At 38.2% G+C, this 18,136-nt stretch overlaps 1 protein-coding gene across 2 annotated transcripts; it reads left to right on the forward strand.

Annotated features, from left to right (window-relative positions):
• Window positions 1-203: 203 nt before the first annotated feature.
• LOC132703031 (chromodomain-helicase-DNA-binding protein Mi-2 homolog) lies at window positions 204-17,963 on the forward strand. 2 transcript variants are annotated; one of them, XM_060672052.1, is made up of 22 exons: window positions 204-382; window positions 841-926; window positions 1,167-1,295; window positions 1,352-1,484; window positions 1,552-1,697; window positions 1,765-2,009; window positions 2,194-2,539; window positions 2,967-3,573; window positions 4,543-5,208; window positions 6,211-6,443; window positions 6,505-6,985; window positions 9,547-10,343; window positions 12,172-12,465; window positions 12,527-12,805; window positions 12,864-13,074; window positions 13,559-13,743; window positions 13,797-13,964; window positions 14,022-14,227; window positions 15,546-15,663; window positions 15,727-16,087; window positions 16,907-17,058; window positions 17,141-17,963. In XM_060672052.1, the coding sequence occupies exons 1-21, from the start codon at window positions 346-348 to the stop codon at window positions 17,047-17,049; spliced, it is 5,871 nt and encodes a 1,956-aa protein (XP_060528035.1). In that variant the 5' UTR covers window positions 204-345; the 3' UTR covers window positions 17,050-17,058; window positions 17,141-17,963. The 2 variants fall into 2 exon arrangements, with proteins under 2 accessions (XP_060528035.1, XP_060528036.1); XM_060672053.1 differs by having other exon boundaries at window positions 16,913-17,058.
• Window positions 17,964-18,136: the final 173 nt, after the last annotated feature.

Here is an 18,136-nt window from a genome sequence, read left to right on the forward strand (position 1 = left end):
ATTTTTCAAAAAAAAAAAAGTTTTTTTTTCTTTGAAATATAGACATACAAATAGTAACTGCTGACGTCAGCTATTAAAGCGAGGTTATAGATGTATCAGCAATTGGTTTATTTAAAATTCGACCAACCAAAACAGCATTGGTTCTAATCTCTGGCGCTTTGCGTTTATTTATTTTTTTTTTCATTGCGCATGTCACTCAGGGTTTCAGGTGGGGGGAAAAAGGTGAAGTGTGAAAGAACGGCATCGAAAATAATTCTGTTATCGTTTCATCTGGAAAAATATTTAATGAAAATAACTCTGAACATTAGCAAAGGTGTTTAATCTGTGAAGAAAACGTGCCTGATTATGGCATCAGACGAGGAAGTCGACGAGTCTTTTACCGGTGAGTTTGTTTTGAAATGCTTCCGATTGGGATATGCCAAAGCCGAATTTAAAATTCTCATATTTAGGTTTTAAATAATGAGTTTGTGGTGAAAACAAAGTTAGGGCCACTTTAAAATTTCTCTTATCGTTTATGTAACGGCAGTTAACCACGGGTGGTCGAAATTTTCTGTGAAAATGCATAATTATTAACTTGCAATCAGCTAATGGTGCGGGGTGAGGGGTAGACGGATTTTCATTATTTTTGTGACAGCGCGGGCATATCCTGACCCTTAACAAAATGGAGGCTATCAAACAAAGAGATTGGCAGTTCGCGAATAAGTATAAAGATGTAATTAGGTTGTTTTTTACGCTTTTTGGGGTTAGAAATTTCGTATTTTCCCTCCAAACCGACGCGATAATGACACTGACCACTGTCCACATGGCACAAAAATGCGTTTTCTGAAATTAAATTTTCAGGAGAGAACGAAGATCTTCCCGATGATAACATAGGCGATCAGATTGATAACGAAGACGACGATGACGAACCAATTGTAAAAGGCGCAGTAAGTAATTATTTATAAAAATTGATGTGTGATCTAATTTTTGAAATGTTTATTTTATTTTTATCCCTCTCTTTCGTTTAAATTAATTTTGAACTTAGTATATTTTAGAGATAGTTATTGCTATTTTATTTTTTGACCTTTGGTGACAAAGTATTTTTTTATAAATCTGAATAAAGCTAGGATTGTGAAAAATATGTATAGGTGTAAGTTTCTAAAATGTCGATATTTTGTCTGTACTAGGATGAGGATGACGATTACGAGCCCGATGATTCTCGCAAAAAAAATAAGAAAGGTAAAAAAAGAAAAGCACGTGGTGAAGAGAAAAGGGGCAGGAAAAAAAAGAAAAAGAAGAAGAATGATAGTGGGGATGTAAGGATAACTAGTTGCCCTTTGGGTAGTTAATTTTTTAAATACTGGTTGTTTAGGAAAGTGATTTTGTGGATGAAGACAATGCAGACTCCGATTACAGTACTAACAAAAAATCCAGTAGAAAGTCCAGAAGTTTAAAACATACATCGGCACCAACAACGCCTTCCACAGAGTCCTCTTCAAATACAGGTAGTTGATTAATTATATACTGTTCATAGTTTGTATTGGAAAGTTATTTAATCTGGATGTACCGCAGGTATGCCTACAATAGAAGAAGTTTGCTCCACCTTTGGCTTGACTGATGTGGAAATTGAATATTCTGAGCAGGATATGCAAAATTTGACATCATACAAACTATTTCAGCAACATGTCAGGCCACTGTTAACAAAGGAAAATCCAAAGGTTTGTTGTGTTGTGCAACTTTATATAAAATTTTCTTAGCCAAAATAAAAATGATATTGAATTGTAGGTCCCGATGTCGAAACTCATGATGTTGGTGGCTGCCAAGTGGAGAGAATTCTCAAATATAAATCCCAACTTGCAATCAGATAATAATGAAGCAGGCACCCCAGCTCCATCCAATGCATCTTCAGAAGATACTTTCCCTAAACCAAGTAGATCTAGAGCTTCAAAAGAGGCGGCCGCTAAATTTGTTGAGGCAGAATCTGAAGCATTTGAAGAAGATGATGAAGAGGAGGATGAAGATGATGGAAGGTATTAACTGCTGCAAGTTGTATATTATAGTCATAGTAAATTTTTGTCAATTGAATGTTTTAAACCGATACTTGATGCAAGTTGAAATCCATATTATTATTATTATTCTGCTTATAAATATATGACAGCCTTAGCAGACATTTGATTCATGTTTATGGTTCTGAAACAAACAAATTTGTTTTAGGAACAGAAAAAAACGGGGCAGGGCTTCCAAGAAAGCGTCAAAAAAAGCTTCAAAGGTTCCTACATTGAAAATAAAGTTGGGCAAACGTAGGCGCGGTAGTTCAGAAGAGGACGAGGCTAGCAACGGGGGCTCCGATAAGGATTCCGACGTCGAATTTGAGCAGATGCTTCAGGATGCGGACGAACCAAAATCTAAATCAAGCAACGACAACGACGCGGGCTCTTCCAAGGCCCCGTCCGAAGCGGCTGACGATACGCCCCAACCTAAACGCAAAGCCAAAACCAAGATTGGAAACAAGACTAAAAAGAAGAAGAAGATTAAACAGAAGGACGAAGAACCGTATGAAGTATGTTTTAGACATCTCAGCAAATGGTCTTAAATTGCTATATGACTATATACCCAACCTAGATGTTTAAAATTATTTCTAATTTTTATTCCTTTTAAATTTAGTCAACCTGTCAGTTAACTTCAGGTTCTGGCCTAAGTGTTTTGTTTAAAGGATCCTAAAAAATTCCAAAAACAATATAACAATACTTTCGAATTTTTTTATTTCTTGAACACGACAGGGTCAGAAGAAATACCAATATTCTCATGCTCATGCTTGAAATACAATTTTTAAATTGGTCCCAGTTCTTGGTATAGATCTTTTTCCTAAACGTATCATATTTATTTTGTTAAATATTCTTGCATTGGTAAAAACTTTTTTTTTGTTAATTTATTATTTCAACAATAGTTTAATAGGTCTCAGACAAATTTTCTTTTTGATTTACCAGCATCAGGATTACTGTGAAGTGTGTCAGCAAGGTGGTGAGATAATTCTGTGCGACACTTGTCCGCGCGCATACCATCTGGTTTGTCTGGAACCTGAACTAGACGAAGCGCCCGAAGGCAAATGGAGTTGCCCACATTGCGAAAGCGAGGGACCGGTCGATCAGGACGACGACGAGCACCAGGAGTTCTGTCGAGTTTGTAAAGATGGCGGCGAACTGCTGTGTTGCGATTCATGTCCATCAGCCTACCACACCCACTGTCTTAACCCGCCGCTGACCGAAGTGCCGGACGGCGATTGGAAATGTCCGAGATGCGGCTGTCCGCCCTTGAAGGGCAAAGTCGCCAAGATTCTCACTTGGAAATGGGTAGAGATCCAGCCAAAGGATAAGGTCGATAAAGATGAACCGAGACACAGACGCAGGGAGTTTTTCGTCAAGTGGCAAGAGCTGTCTTACTGGCACTGCAGCTGGATCACGGAGCTCCAGTTGGACGTTTATCATCCATTGACATTTAGGAGTTATACAAGGAAATGGGACATGGAAGAACCTCCCAAACTGGAAGAACCAGTCGATGAAGCAGACACTAGATGCGTTCGCTTTATGAAGATGGGTGAGTTTTTTTACTGTTTGAGAATATTATTATTGAAGAACATCAGTACCTGTTCACTAGGGTCATCAATATATCATAAATCATTTTCCGCCGTCCTTTAACATAACAACTGGAAATTGGATTATATCACAAAATAGCAAGAAAATATATAAATTTAATCCACTTAAAAATATTCTTCCCCTATGTTACAGGTTTTTATGGTTTTTATGGTTTTATGGTGCATCTTGCTTATTAATAAAGCTAACGTTCCACAGCTATCTGCAATCTTTAGCTACAGGGTGATTTTGAAAATGTAGCATTTTTAGACGCCCTTTGTGGTTCGCGTTAACTTATAGAAAGAATGCTTTGTATTTGAAATAGCACTTATATGATATATGTTTTTATAAAGCTAATAACAATAATAAAGTGTTCTATTAAGAAAAAAGAACAAGTTTATTTTACATATATATGTATTATATGGAATTTGATAAGAAATTGACTACGCCATTGGATGCTATGAAAAATAAAAACCCGAGCCAGATCAGTGGTGACTTTTCGATGCGTTAACGCATATCCAAACTACAAAGGGTTTTTGTATCTAAAAATTCGCGATAGGTATATTTCCGTTTCTGCCACCCGCAATTTCGTGAAAAAGTAGTCTCGGTTCACAAAAGCCTCATCTAGCTTTGTTAATAAGGGACATACGCCGTAAAACAATGACTTCTAATAACTCAGAGATATATGTCGAGTCCTAATATCGTGCATGTTCTTAGAGATAGACCATTTCAAAAAGTTAAGCATTAAGTATAGTCATGCTGGTCAAATGCTTGTGTTATGATAGGTTGAATATATATTAAAACAGTGATGGTTCTTTAATATACTTTATAACTTCTAAATGAATATGAAATAAGTGGTAGTATGCACAACTAGGAGCTTTGGAAAAAGAAACAGTTGACTCTTATTTGCGAAACGTTCATCAATTTTTTATAGGCGGTGCCAGGGATGATGAGCTGGAAGAAAAGTACTACAGATACGGTGTAAAGCCTGAATGGCTCATCGTGCATCGCGTAATCAATCATAGAACCATGAGGGACGGTCGAACTCTGTACTTGGTCAAATGGCGAGAACTGTCCTATGACCAAGCGACGTGGGAGGACGAAAACGAAGACATTATCGGTTTGAAGGCGGCCATCGAATATTACCAAGACTTGAGGGCCGCGTGCACCAGCGGTTCCGGATCGAAATCTAAGAAAAGTAAAGGGAAAAGCAAGTCGAAAACGCGCGAACTGATGGACGACGACGACCGGGTGACCCCTCGGCGTTTCACGCCGCCTCCCGACAAGCCGATAAGCGATCTTAAGAAAAAATTAGACAAGCAGCCGTTGTATTTGGACGAGTGCGGGATGCAGCTTCACGAATATCAGCTGGAAGGTTTGAATTGGTTGCGGTACTCGTGGGCGAACAACATCGACACCATTTTGGCCGACGAGATGGGTCTCGGAAAAACAATTCAGACAATCACGTTCTTGTATTCCTTGTACAAAGAGGGGCACTGCAAGGGGCCGTTTTTAATCAGCGTCCCATTGTCTACGATCATTAATTGGGAGCGTGAGTTTGAAACTTGGGCTCCAGACTTTTACTGTATCACTTATGTCGGTAAGTTAAGAATTGTGAAGACATTAAGGAAATAAATGTTAATTTTACCAAGTAAATTTAATAAGTTTTATGACTAAGTCACAAATGAAGTGAGGTAGTTCAAATGTCCCCGTAAATACGTGTCGATTAGACAAGTGAAGCTCTTGAATATTGGATATATCAAAATGAAAATGAAATTGAAACACGCCTAAGTAACTATAGATAGTATCAGTCTAACTTTGTATAAATTAAGTATATTAAATTTGGAAAAAATGTTAGTCTCACTCTGTGATAGAACAGAATTGTATACAATGTGTCCTAGGCAAGAGATGGAAATATGATTTTTTCTACATATGAAAAGTAAATTAAAATTGAAGTTGCATAAGATGCAGAAATAGAATCTATTTCAAAAAACATGCTCCAAGTTGGCTGGAGATTGATTCATCATCCAAAAAAAAAAATTTCATAAAGGTAGGCCCCGAAATGTTTGGTGTCCGGTATCTTGGTTATATATTTACTTTGATTAAGTCAAAAAAAATGAGTTGTTTTTGTATATCTCGTTTTCGGCTGAAAAAATAAAATTCATAAAAATTAACAGTTTTTTTAAATGCAGTAAAACTTGGTTCTAAAAATGAACACGAAAAGGACTACCATCAAGCTTTATTGTTTTGTAGTAAGGATTTTTGCACATCATTTTTTTTTAATATTTATATTTCCAAGCTTTAAATTATTAAAATAAATGAATATTTAAATATCTTGAAAACTAAGCACATTCTAGACTTACGTTTATATCTCCTCATCATCATGCTTCAAGATCAACGCATCTTTTAAGAAAATTTTAATAAAAATCAAAGTAACTTTTACTTTTTTTGAGAAATAGCTGCCTTATGGTATCGCTATCACAATAATTAATTAATTTGCTGAAATTTCATTAAAATTAAGGATAGGCAAGTTGCAAATAAGATGTTTTCGCGTATTATATTATAAAAAAAAAGAGCTATAAGGTATTAATTTGTCTGGCAGGTGATAAAGATTGTCGGGCAGTAATTCGAGAGAACGAGTTAAGTTTCGAAGAGGGGGCAATCGCAAGAGGCCGAGTTTCGCGCATCAGATCAAGTTCCATTAAGTTCAACGTTCTCCTGACCAGTTACGAATTGGTTACAATCGATTCGCCTTGCTTGGCGTCCATCGATTGGGCGGTACTTGTGGTCGACGAAGCCCACAGGTTAAAGAGCAACCAGTCGAAATTTTTTAAGGTGAAATTCGACGTTTGTCGCGCGATTCCTCGAAAAAGCATCGACCCCTCTGTCGTTTCAGATTTTGAGTAGCTACAGCATCCAGTACAAACTTCTGTTGACCGGCACCCCACTTCAGAACAACCTGGAGGAGTTGTTCCACTTGTTGAACTTCCTAAACCCTCAGAAGTTTAACGATCTGCAGATATTCCAGAACGAGTTCGCCGACATTTCCAAAGAGGACCAGGTGAAAAAACTGCACGAGATGCTGGGCCCGCACATGTTGCGTCGTCTGAAAGCCGACGTATTGAAAAATATGCCCTCGAAATCCGAGTTTATCGTGAGGGTCGAGCTCAGTCCGATGCAAAAGAAATATTACAAGTACATTTTGACGAGGAATTTCGCGGCGTTGAATCCCAAGGGCGGAGGCCAGCCCGTTTCTCTACTCAACATCATGATGGACCTGAAAAAATGCTGCAACCATCCGTATTTGTTCCCCGCAGCGGCGGAAGAAGCTCCCATCGGCGCCCACGGACAATACGACATTCAACATTTGACCAAGGGTATTTATTTATTTATTCTTTGTTTGTAAGTACACTTCTGCATATCTCCTGCGTTTCAGACAGCGCTTTAAAGAAGTATACCACCGCCGCCTGTGGAAGGTTCTTTGAATAATTGTTTATTTATTTATTTATTAACGCCCTTAATCAATTTCTAATCATTAAATATGCTAGGAATGATTTGTGGCATCAAGAAGAAGCGTTCAAATTATCTTCTTCTTCTTTCTATAAGGCTTTTGCCTTGTACTCTGTAGTCAGAGACGAGATGAGCTCCAGCTCCCATGCTAGCGTCCAGGAGGTCTGCTCGATCTTGGGAGACCATCTCTTGTTTTGCAACCATCATACAGTATCAAAGACACTGCAAAGTTCTCAGATGTCTTCGCTTCTTTAGTAGTCCCTCAGTGTGTAGCCTTTTATAGATCTTAGAGTTCTTATCTCTGCAGGTCTTATATATGCCAGTTTTACCTTCTATGACCATTTGTTTGTTTCGTCATATTACATCTCGCAGGTACCCTGCTTCTTTTTGGAGATCTCTGCTGCTCGTGACGCTGCCTTTGAGATAATTAAAACTCATGACCTGCTCTACAGGTTTATTGTATATGGCGTGAGCTCTTTTGATATCGTTAGTGATTTAGATTTTGCTACCGATATCTCCATGTTGCACTTGGAGCCGATGTTTTCGAACTTAAACAGCATTCCCTGTAGGTTGTCTTCATCTTCAACACGGCGTCATTCGCATAGCAGATTATCTTTATTTTTTTGTTCCCTAGTCGTTAGCCCTTTCCAATCTTCTTCACTTCAGATATTAGCTCGGCCATAATAAAAGGATAGGGCTCAGACTGTCGCCTTGTCTTATTCCTGTCTGCATAGGTATTTTGCGTGTTTTTCAGCCCTCCACTTATATTTGAGTCATATTTTCGGTATTTAACTCAACTACGATCTTTATTAAGTCTGGGTGCACGTTCTTTTTCTTAAGAAGTCTGACAACGTCAGGGAGTCTTACGTGGTTAAATGTTTTTGTAAGATCAATAAAACACATATACCCTATTTATTGTATTCTATAGGCTTTTCAGCAATCTGCCTGGTTGTAAAAAATCGTTGACCTACTTTTTCTGAAGTCTTGTTGCTCTTCAAACAGCCCACGAGAAGATATTTCGTCCGACGAGATTTTGGTGAATAACTTCATTATTGGGTTTAACAGAGTGGTTCTCCGATATTTTGCTGGGTCTTTTTTGCTTCCTTTCTTAAATATTGGAATGGTTATGCTTTCCTTCCATTAAGTTGGTACTTTGTTGGTCTTAATTGTTTTGTTAAAGAGCTCCATTGATAGTTCCTCTCCTTCATACTGCAGCAACTCGTTAGATATTTCATCTTCTGCAGCAGACTTGCGGTTTATTAGTTTTGATGGTTGTTTGTTCAATTCTCTTCTACTAAAAAATAACTTAGTAAGTCTTAAACATTAAGATTAAACTAACTTTTTGCAATATTATGTTTTAGTTTGTCACTTATTTGAAGCTAACCGTTAAAGTTCAAAGCTACATGCGACGAAATAACGTTGCTTTAAAAATAAACTAACGCAAGTTTTGAAGCTCTTATTTCAGTGTACTAGAAACTTTTAAAGTCGTTTAGTGTAATAGTTTTTTTTTGTTTATTCCATAAATCGCCCAATGTACCAAAGAAATCATTTCTATGGTCGCTATTTGACTTGAGTTCGGTAGAAATTTTCATTTTCAATTTTTAAAAAACTTATAATTAACATGTGGCTTAAAAACAGTGGAAATTAATCACATCCATTGTTTCTAAATTATAAGAAAGCCTGGATGCTTGAGCATCATCTCAAAATAATATTCCCGATAAGGTTGTGAGTCACGTCAAATCGCGTCTTACATTTTTGCGTTAAGCAAGAAATAGAGCAAAGTTAACTTAACATTGGATCTATTACGGCGCAAAAACTAAAACCATTAGGGCCTAAACAATGTTACAAAAATTACGTCATAAGTCGTTTTAGGGAATAAAGTGACATGGGGAAAAAGTTATTATGAATATTGTGCAAGATTGTATAGCCAAATCCAATATTTGAGTCTCTCAGTCTCTTTTCAAAACATTGAAGTCTGTAAAACTCAACGGAAATTTACATTTAACAATTAAATTATAAGTAGCAAAAATTTGAAAAATTAAAATATTTTCAAGATGGCGGGCGAACATCGGATATATGGGAATTAGATGTCAATTTGTTTATTTTGAAAGGAACACTAATATTATCGCCTTTTTGATTTCTTCGAAAAATTTTAGACATATTTTGTGCTTAAGTTTCCAGAACGAACAATCTCTAAATTTCTTTCACCTTTTAGCACCATTAGCATACCCAGTAGCATATATATAAATATATCCGGTTATATCGCATTCTCAAAAATAATGCAGCCGGATCGCCCTTAGCGACATTACTTTAATTCAAATTTCCAAATTTTTGCTACTTATAGCTTTGCCATAATACATCGACGACGTTCCCGGTGGGACACTGTGCTGAACAATGTATTTTAAGTATTTTTAACATGCTATTTCAGCTGCTGGAAAGCTCGTGCTGCTCTCCAAAATGTTGAAAAAACTGAGGGACCAGGGCCATCGTGTGCTAATTTTCTCCCAGATGACGAAAATGTTGGACATCTTAGAGGACTTCCTGGACGGCGAGGGTTACAAATACGAGCGTATCGACGGCGCGATTACGGGCAGCCAGCGTCAAGAGGCCATCGATAGATTTAACGCCCCCGGCGCGCCTCAATTCGTGTTTTTGCTTTCTACCCGCGCCGGCGGTTTGGGCATCAATCTGGCGACGGCAGACACCGTCATCATATACGATTCCGACTGGAACCCGCATAACGACATTCAGGCGTTTTCGAGGGCCCACCGAATCGGCCAGGCCAATAAAGTGATGATTTACCGATTCGTGACGAGAAACAGCGTGGAAGAAAGGGTGACCCAGGTGGCAAAGAGGAAAATGATGTTGACCCATTTGGTGGTGAGACCCGGGATGGGCGGCAAAGGTTCCAACTTCACCAAACAGGAACTGGACGATATTTTGCGGTTCGGCACAGAAGAACTGTTCAAGGAAGAGGAGGGTAAAGAAGAGGAGGCGATCCATTACGACGACAAAGCGGTGGAAGAGCTGCTGGACCGGTCCAAGGAGGGTATTGAGCAGAAGGAAAGCTGGGCCAACGAGTACCTCAGCTCGTTCAAGGTCGCAAGTTACGCGACGAAAGAGGGCGACAACGAGGAGGAGGTTGATACCGAGATTATCAAGCAGGAAGCTGAAAATACAGATCCGGCTTACTGGATAAAGTTACTGAGACACCATTATGAACAGGTAGGGGAAGGGGTAACGACACTTAACTGAATTATTTTCAAATAAAACAAATATGAAATATTTTTCTATATTGCTTTCCAATGTTGAAGATTGATAGGAAGCCATGTTGTTGGAAATAGATAGGCTACAGGCGTTCTGTGGCAACTTCCACTATTTTTGCATGTGACGTTGGAGCTAGACACCTTTGACTAATTGATATTCAATAGCGGTCCAAATTGCCTCAGAATGCTTGTAGCCTATCCACTGTCGCATAGTCTAGTAAACACTGTACTAACCAATCAAAGGTCCATGAAAAAGTTACAAAAATTAGATTGATTAATTTCACTGAAAGGACATTCCACTATGATGAAAATCAATATGATTTTTTCAAAATCAACAGTACCGTAGGAGCAAGAGTGGATCTGCATTATATCTCAAGAGAAATGACAAAAACAACTTTCTCAACTTGAACAAGGCATTTGATACTGGAGATGCAGATCTGTTATTTAACTCTATTTAATTAACAGTTAAAAACTATATATACTGGTCTATTGAAAGTATCTGGCGAATTAATCAACAGATTTACTTTAAATTATACAGAATGATGTAAAATATAAAGTATACAGTGTATACAGTATACAGAAGTATACGCTTCTATATGAAGGTGACAGCATCTTGCTTAGTTTAAATAGCACCTTTGTATTTCGGTTCATTTTTGATTCGGCGCAAGAAAAAAAGTAGATTTTGCGTCCTTATTACCTATTTCTTACCGTTATCGCATTAAAAAATAATTTCCCAGTTTTTTAAGCTATTTGGACCTTTGAGGAAATCTTAATAGTTCTACTCTTTCATTAAACAGAGAGCCGAATTTTTCCAGACAGTTCTTGAAAGGCATTCTTTCCTGGCCCATTTTCGATGGAACATGTGAGGGATTTCAGAAATAAGATTTTGTGCGGGAGTTCTAGAAACACTGTGTTGTCGTATATAGCACACCCTGTACATTTTTCAAGTATAGCTGATAGACTCGCCCAATTGTGTATAGAATGAACTTTTCTTTTCATTTTAATTTTAATTTCTAATACTAATATAATAAATTTTTCTTTCAGAGGTAAGAGACTTGGTTAGTTTCTGTATAAATAAATCGGGTTTCTGGAACTCTCTTACAAAATCTTATTTTTGAAACACCCAGTATGTTCCATGTAAAACGGTATTCCAGGAGCTCTTCCGGGAACTATCTGGAAGAGTTCGTCTTTCTGTTTAAAGCACGGAACTATTAAGATTTCTTTAAGGGTCCAAATTGCTTAAAACTCTAGGTAGTTATATGTTTCTGTAACTGTCAGACATATCTAAAAGAGAAATTCTACTTTATTTATTACTTAGAATCAAAGAATGAAATGATATACAGGGGGAACCATTAAAACTAAGCAAAATGTTGCCACATTTATATAGAAGCGGCAACCCTGCATACTTAAAAATATTTTAGAACGATAGAGTAAGAGGAGGACGTTGCTTACATAATTCAAAGTAAATTCGTTGAACCGTTCGCCAGATGCTTTTATAGGTCATCCACTGCGCGCCACCCGGTATACTGCCAGTAAAATTATTTCAAACATGAAAATCAACACCAAAGGGTGACATGGATGCGATGTAAACCATTATAAAGTGGTAGACAGAATGAATTTGAGTAAAAATTCCTTAACCATGTTTTAAAGAATTCTCAAGCAGTAGTCTGGGTAACATTTGGTAGGCCTTAATAGCTCTCTATAAAGGGCCTTCGGTGGAATGGAATGTCCTGTTACTCGTTTTTGTGGATGGTGGTGTGGAGGTAAATATGTTTTTTTGCCACTAGCAACAAGAGGACATAGCCCGGACCCTAGGCAAGGGCAAACGGGTCAGAAAACAGGTGAACTATAACGACGGTGGCATGACGACCGACACCCGAGAAGACACCACGTGGCAGGAGAACCTTTCCGATTACCATTCCGATTTCTCCGCCGGATCCGACGAAGACCGCGAGGATGACGATTTCGACGAGAAAAACGACGGCGACCTGATCAGACGAAGTAGGAGACGCATGGAAAGGAAGGACGAAAGAGACAGACCGCTGCCACCGTTGTTGGCCAGAGTCGGGGGCAACATCGAAGTACATACGTCCTTTAAACTGCCCTTGCAGATGTTTTGTAACGCTCCGCCCTTATTTTTAGGTACTTGGTTTCAACGCCAGGCAGAGAAAGGCGTTCCTTAACGCGATCATGCGCTACGGTATGCCACCGCAGGACGCATTCAATTCTCAGTGGCTGGTGAGGGATCTGAGGGGCAAATCGGAGAAGAATTTCAAAGCGTATGTGTCCCTGTTTATGAGGCATTTGTGCGAACCCGGCGCGGATAACGCCGAAACGTTTGCCGACGGCGTACCCAGGGAGGGGCTTAGCCGGCAGCACGTGCTGACTAGAATCGGCGTGATGTCCCTAATACGCAAGAAAGTGAGGAAATGTTTACTCGCTTAATAACATTGACATAATAATTCTTCTTTGACGATAGGTACAAGAGTTTGAGCTGATTAATGGCGCGTACAGTATGCCCGAGCTTATCAAGAAGACACTGATTGAGCAGAACAAGAGTAGCATCGCATCTAACGAAGGGGAAACTCCGAAGAGTGCGACGACGAGCACCAGCGCGACTCCAGCGACTAGCGCCGCCCCCAGCCCGGCACCCAACGCTCCCTCCGAATCGGCGGACAAGGAAAAAGAAGGTTAGTTGTTGGTATAAGATTCGCTAATAATGAAAAGTAGAGCTATTTTGTTTTTACATATGGTAGTGGCTTAATAAAAATATCGTTAAAACCTCAAACAACTACAACTTCATACTACCAATAATGGTTATGAAATAAGACTTAACCAACATTGCTACTGGTGTTGCTCATTACCAATTTGTTTCAAACCAAGTTTCAACTTTAGTACAAATGTGGTTCAGGATTCCTCCCAACCTATTTACCTTTACTTGTTGGCCGTTTTCTTTTATAGCTTCTTGTTTAATGACACTTTTACTAGTTAAATATAAAATATAATTTGTCTTGCATCTAATGATATAATGACTGGTGATTTGGACGCGGCATAACATAAAAACCGTCCTTAGTTGGCAATTCCTATGGTTAAAGCAATCATCGTTATTCAGCAAAAAATGATTATTGTTATTTGAAACAGAATCGCTATGAATGTGTATTGCCATTTGTTAAGGTGAAGAAGGCAAAGAGAAAGAGGTAAAGCAAGAAACTAAAGGGGCCGTTGGAGAAAAGGAAAAGTCGCCGGAAGAGGACCGTGCAGAACAAAAAGACGATAAGGACTTCGTTGCCGCCGTTAAATACGAACCGAAAGAAGAACGCACAGAGGAAGGGGAAGAAAAGAAAGAAGATAAAGACGAGGTACTTATCGAAGAGTATGTTTGGTCGTACACTGATTTGGTGTTTATGTTTAGGTTAAGAGGGAAGAAACAGACCCGAAAGTCGAGCCTAAGAAAGAAGAAGAAGAGAAGGGAGTGAAAAAGGAAGAGGAAGAGGACAACAAGCACGACAAGGAGAAGGTTAAACTGGAAAAGAAGGAATCTGAGGAGGTCGTGTTAGTTGATGAAGATAAGGACACAAAGGTGGCGAAATTGAACATGACCATAGTTTTTTTTTTCTACAATTTGGGCGATTTTCAGAAGGAGGCTAAGAAAGACGTGGACATCGTCGCGTCGGAAGGCAAAAGAAAGTTCATGTTCAACATTGCCGATGGCGGTTTCACGGAGCTACACACCCTGTGGCTGAACGAGGAAAAAGCGGCCACGCCTGGTCGCGAATACGAAATTTGGCACCGACGTCACGACTATTGGTTGCTCGCCGGTATCGTCACCCACGGTTATGGCAGGTAATCGAATATTTTATGTACTTATTTAAAAAAATTCAAACATTGAAATAATTTTTTTTTAATTTGGCACTGAAAATAATATTTACTTGTTAGTTTGGTCTCATTATCACTCAGTGACCTGTAATAACATTGTACCAAACTCCAAAGGCTCTTCCACTCGTGGTATATCCTCCTGGACAATTTATTTCAAGTTCTTTCAACCTGCTCAATGTTGGAACAATTTGATGTGGCTGGAAAATGTTAATGTACTGTCTACCAAGAATACAGTTTAACAGGAAATTGGCGTTGCATTTATTGCATGTGATGCATGTGGTTTCTTCTTGCTTCTTAATGAAAGCCATTTTCTGACAATGTAAAATTCAGTAACAGTTTATTTTAATCGAGGCATATTACAAGACACACTAAGATCCTCTTGAAAAAGAATAGCATAATTTAAGGATTAGGGATAACATAATAAAGTTGAAATTTTACGCTAAATCAACTAAAAACGAGCAAACGGTAAGAGTTTTGCCGCACTCGGCCAAGAAACCTTGGATGTTTCACCCCAGTTTGGACTTCGGCTGCCTTTATTTTTTGAAAATAACAAATTATATTATATACAGGGTGCTTTTAAAAAACGCTTGGCTAATTTTAGGTCTAGTTATTTACTCTAGCAATTTACTGTACGTTTTTTGAAACATCTTGTATTGCTCACGTTTTGCCAATCATCCTGTTGCCTTCTTCAGGGCTTAAAGCAAACATTAAACTGAGGTGGCTTTTACTTGATGAAAATCCATTTAACAAAATAAATATATATTTTCACTTGACAATATATATATATTATTTATATAATTATTGTCGAAACAATTGTCTTGTGAAAATATATAATTTCGTGAAAATCTGAACTTTTAGTTCGTATTTATTTTGATTTATTTATCAACAACCTACATAAGACGAATCTAGAAGAATTGCTAATAGTACCCTGCATAGTCCTGAGTGCATTAGGTGTGGCTGCTGGTTGCTTATGAGTAAAATAGTGGTTTCCACTGGATATTTGCCTTCTGTACCAGTGGGTTGTCTTTTGTTCTTGTGGGCCTCCTGGACATTATATACGACTATTCCTTTAGTCGCTCCATTACAGTATCATCTAGCCAAGCAAAAGGTTGAGATATAATTGAAATAAAGGCAATGTCAGATCAAAAATATATCTATTGCCTACATCGCCATTTGTGTTTAACCCACAATAAAATAGGAGATCTACTGAAGGAAGGATTCATTATAGCTAAAGGTCTAATCTATTGCAAGAGATCCCCCTTTTTTGAAAAGTATTGTTTTATAGGTGGCAAGACATTCAGGCGGACGCTCGTTTCGCGATCATAAACGAACCGTTCAAAATGGACGTCGGCAAAGGTAATTTCTTGGAGATCAAGAACAAATTCTTGGCCAGGCGATTCAAGGTAAGAAAAAAGGCGATCTGCGCGCGCGAGTAGGGGCACTTATCACCACCTTGGTTGTCCTAGTTGCTGGAGCAGGCGTTGGTGATTGAAGAGCAGCTGCGCAGGGCGGCGTACCTGAACCTCACGCAAGACCCGAACCATCCGGCGATGTCCCTGAACGCCCGTTTTGCCGAAGTCGAGTGCTTGGCGGAGTCCCACCAGCACCTCAGCAAGGAGTCGCTGGCCGGAAACAAGCCCGCGAACGCGGTGCTGCACAAGGTGCTTAACCAGCTGGAAGAGCTGCTCAGCGACATGAAATCGGACGTGTCTAGGCTGCCGGCGACTCTGGCTCGAATCCCGCCGGTCGCTCAGAGGCTGCAAATGTCGGAGAGGAGCATCCTCTCGAGACTGGCCGCCACCTCGTCATCGAGTAGCCAGTCCACCAGTAAGTATTTACATGGTTTCACGTTTGGGGGGATGAAGTTTGTAATTCTATATTGATTTTTTATTTTTTTATTTTTCATCTTTTATTAAGAATTATTTGCATTTTCTTTAAGCAGTTATATGAGTTGCGACTTTTCTTGTCTGTGAAATGTTGGTTTCATCTAAAATCTTACTTTTTCCTTCTTTTAATGACCTAAAAGCACACTTATTGTTCTCCTTTCTGTTAAAGAGCAAAATTTCATTGCACCTTTGCACATTTTTTCTCTGCAGATGTATTAGGAGTGAAATTAGAGATTAGCTTTTGCTTTTGTCCTACTCTAAGGAGCGTGAACGTTGCTATAGTCACTTCTGTTTTTTTTTTTCGTTGTCTCGTCTTATGTGATTTAGAAACGCCACTTTTTGTGGCCTTGGTTGTAGCCACGCCCTTTGTTATTTGAATTGCGCCTATTTTTGTATTTTCGTATCTTAAATCAGATATAGTAGTTCAAATGCACTTTGTCACTGGATTTGGTACCAGCCTTAAATTAAAAATTATCGAATGTTTCTCCTTTTGTATTAGAATAGGCGATTTGTTTTCATCCATTGTTTAAATTTTTGACGCCTGCAATTTTTTGGTGAATGTTAGCACGTGTATTATTTTTGATGGCGACCCTAAACACAAGTACTAGCAATATCGAAAATTTTAATGCATAATATGCATTAATTTTGAAATTAATGAAGTAATGAATCTTAGTACTCAAATATATTCTACGATCAGTATTATGTGCATCTCAAACCTTGGTGTGAGAATTCAGGTTTTATCATAAAAATAAACTTACTGTTCTAGCACAAGTGATGAGTCAGTTCCCACCGGGTTTTAACGCGGGCAGCTTGTCTGGATTTAGTGCGGCTGCGGCTAACTTCGCCAACTTCAGACCGCAGTACTCGGTACCGGGGCAGCCACCATCTGGGTTCCCATCATAATAAAATAATGTGAGTATTCGCCGACGGGACCGTTTGGACTTTTTATTGCCTTAAAATTTGATATTTATACCAGAATGTATTTCAATTGCAGTTGCTGAATGGGGTTTTTCAAGGAAGCCGTCTCCAAAACACATTTTTGCTCACAGATAAGCCGAACTCGGGCTTTTGCTGTCCTAGTGAATATAAATTTGCTTCTTCTATTTATTTAGGTTCAAATTTTATCGAATCTTAATTTATTGACCTAAAATTAACGCTCCTAAGTTCTACTTCGTTTGAAAATCGTTGCCGGTCTATCTGCCACGGGATCAGTTTTTCGAGTGATGACACAGTTTGAGTTATTTATGAAAAATTCATTTTTTCTGTAAGACCAAAATTTTCCTGAAATATTCTTTGCAAAAATTGTGATACTGAGCAAAGACCATTATATTGGTCAACACCTATTAAGACAGTTTAATAAAAATATGTGGCCATGTTTTTTTAATCTGTTTAAGATGAATTTATTTTCATTTTGACTTTGTATCACTTATTATCTATTTTTTAAATTATATTTTGCGTAATTTTTGTCTGATAAAGAGGCAAAACATAATGGCTCTACTGATTATATTGCGTCGGTAGTGTCACTATCGTTATAACATAGATATCAAAATTGAATTAATGTGGTGTTTAGACTATCTACCATTTTCACCTCACAAGTATTTACTTACTTACCTGTTGTTTTATGTGATCCTTCTATAAAATATTGTATGCTGCTGTCGGTGAGAACGATTTTTTTTCTTCGGTATAATTTGTAGGCGAATAGCAATAGGAATTTGTTAAATATTAAGAAGTCCACTTTTTTTTGAAGGTGGTAGGATTTTTTAAATTGGTAATATGTTTGTTCTTGAGCATTCCTCAACACAAATAAAATACTGTGGAAACCATTAAAGCTTTTTATTTGCGTCTGATGGTAAACGCAGCAACGCGACTAAACAATATTTTACGCATTTTCTCCCAATTTAATAACTATGGTAGGTTGCAATTTTTAAATGAAATTAAAAATGATGAATATCAAATATACTTACGGAAATATTTTGGTTGTAACTTTTTT

The sequence above is a fragment of the Cylas formicarius genome, unplaced genomic scaffold, assembly GCF_029955315.1.
Source record: "Cylas formicarius isolate icCylForm1 unplaced genomic scaffold, icCylForm1.1 PGA_scaffold_6__28_contigs__length_40554024, whole genome shotgun sequence".
In the NCBI taxonomy this organism is placed as follows: domain Eukaryota; kingdom Metazoa; phylum Arthropoda; class Insecta; order Coleoptera; family Brentidae; genus Cylas; species Cylas formicarius.

Bases quoted from the DNA above. Each gene is read 5' to 3' on its own strand.
- LOC132703031 (XM_060672052.1), top strand. From the start codon at position 346: ATGGCATCAGACGAGGAAGTCGACGAGTCTTTTACCG. The intron at 5,209-6,210 runs GTAAGTTAAGAA...TTTGTCTGGCAG, and splicing joins TTACTGTATCACTTATGTCG to GTGATAAAGATTGTCGGGCA. The intron at 16,088-16,906 runs GTAAGTATTTAC...ATAAACTTACTG, and splicing joins ATCGAGTAGCCAGTCCACCA to TTCTAGCACAAGTGATGAGT.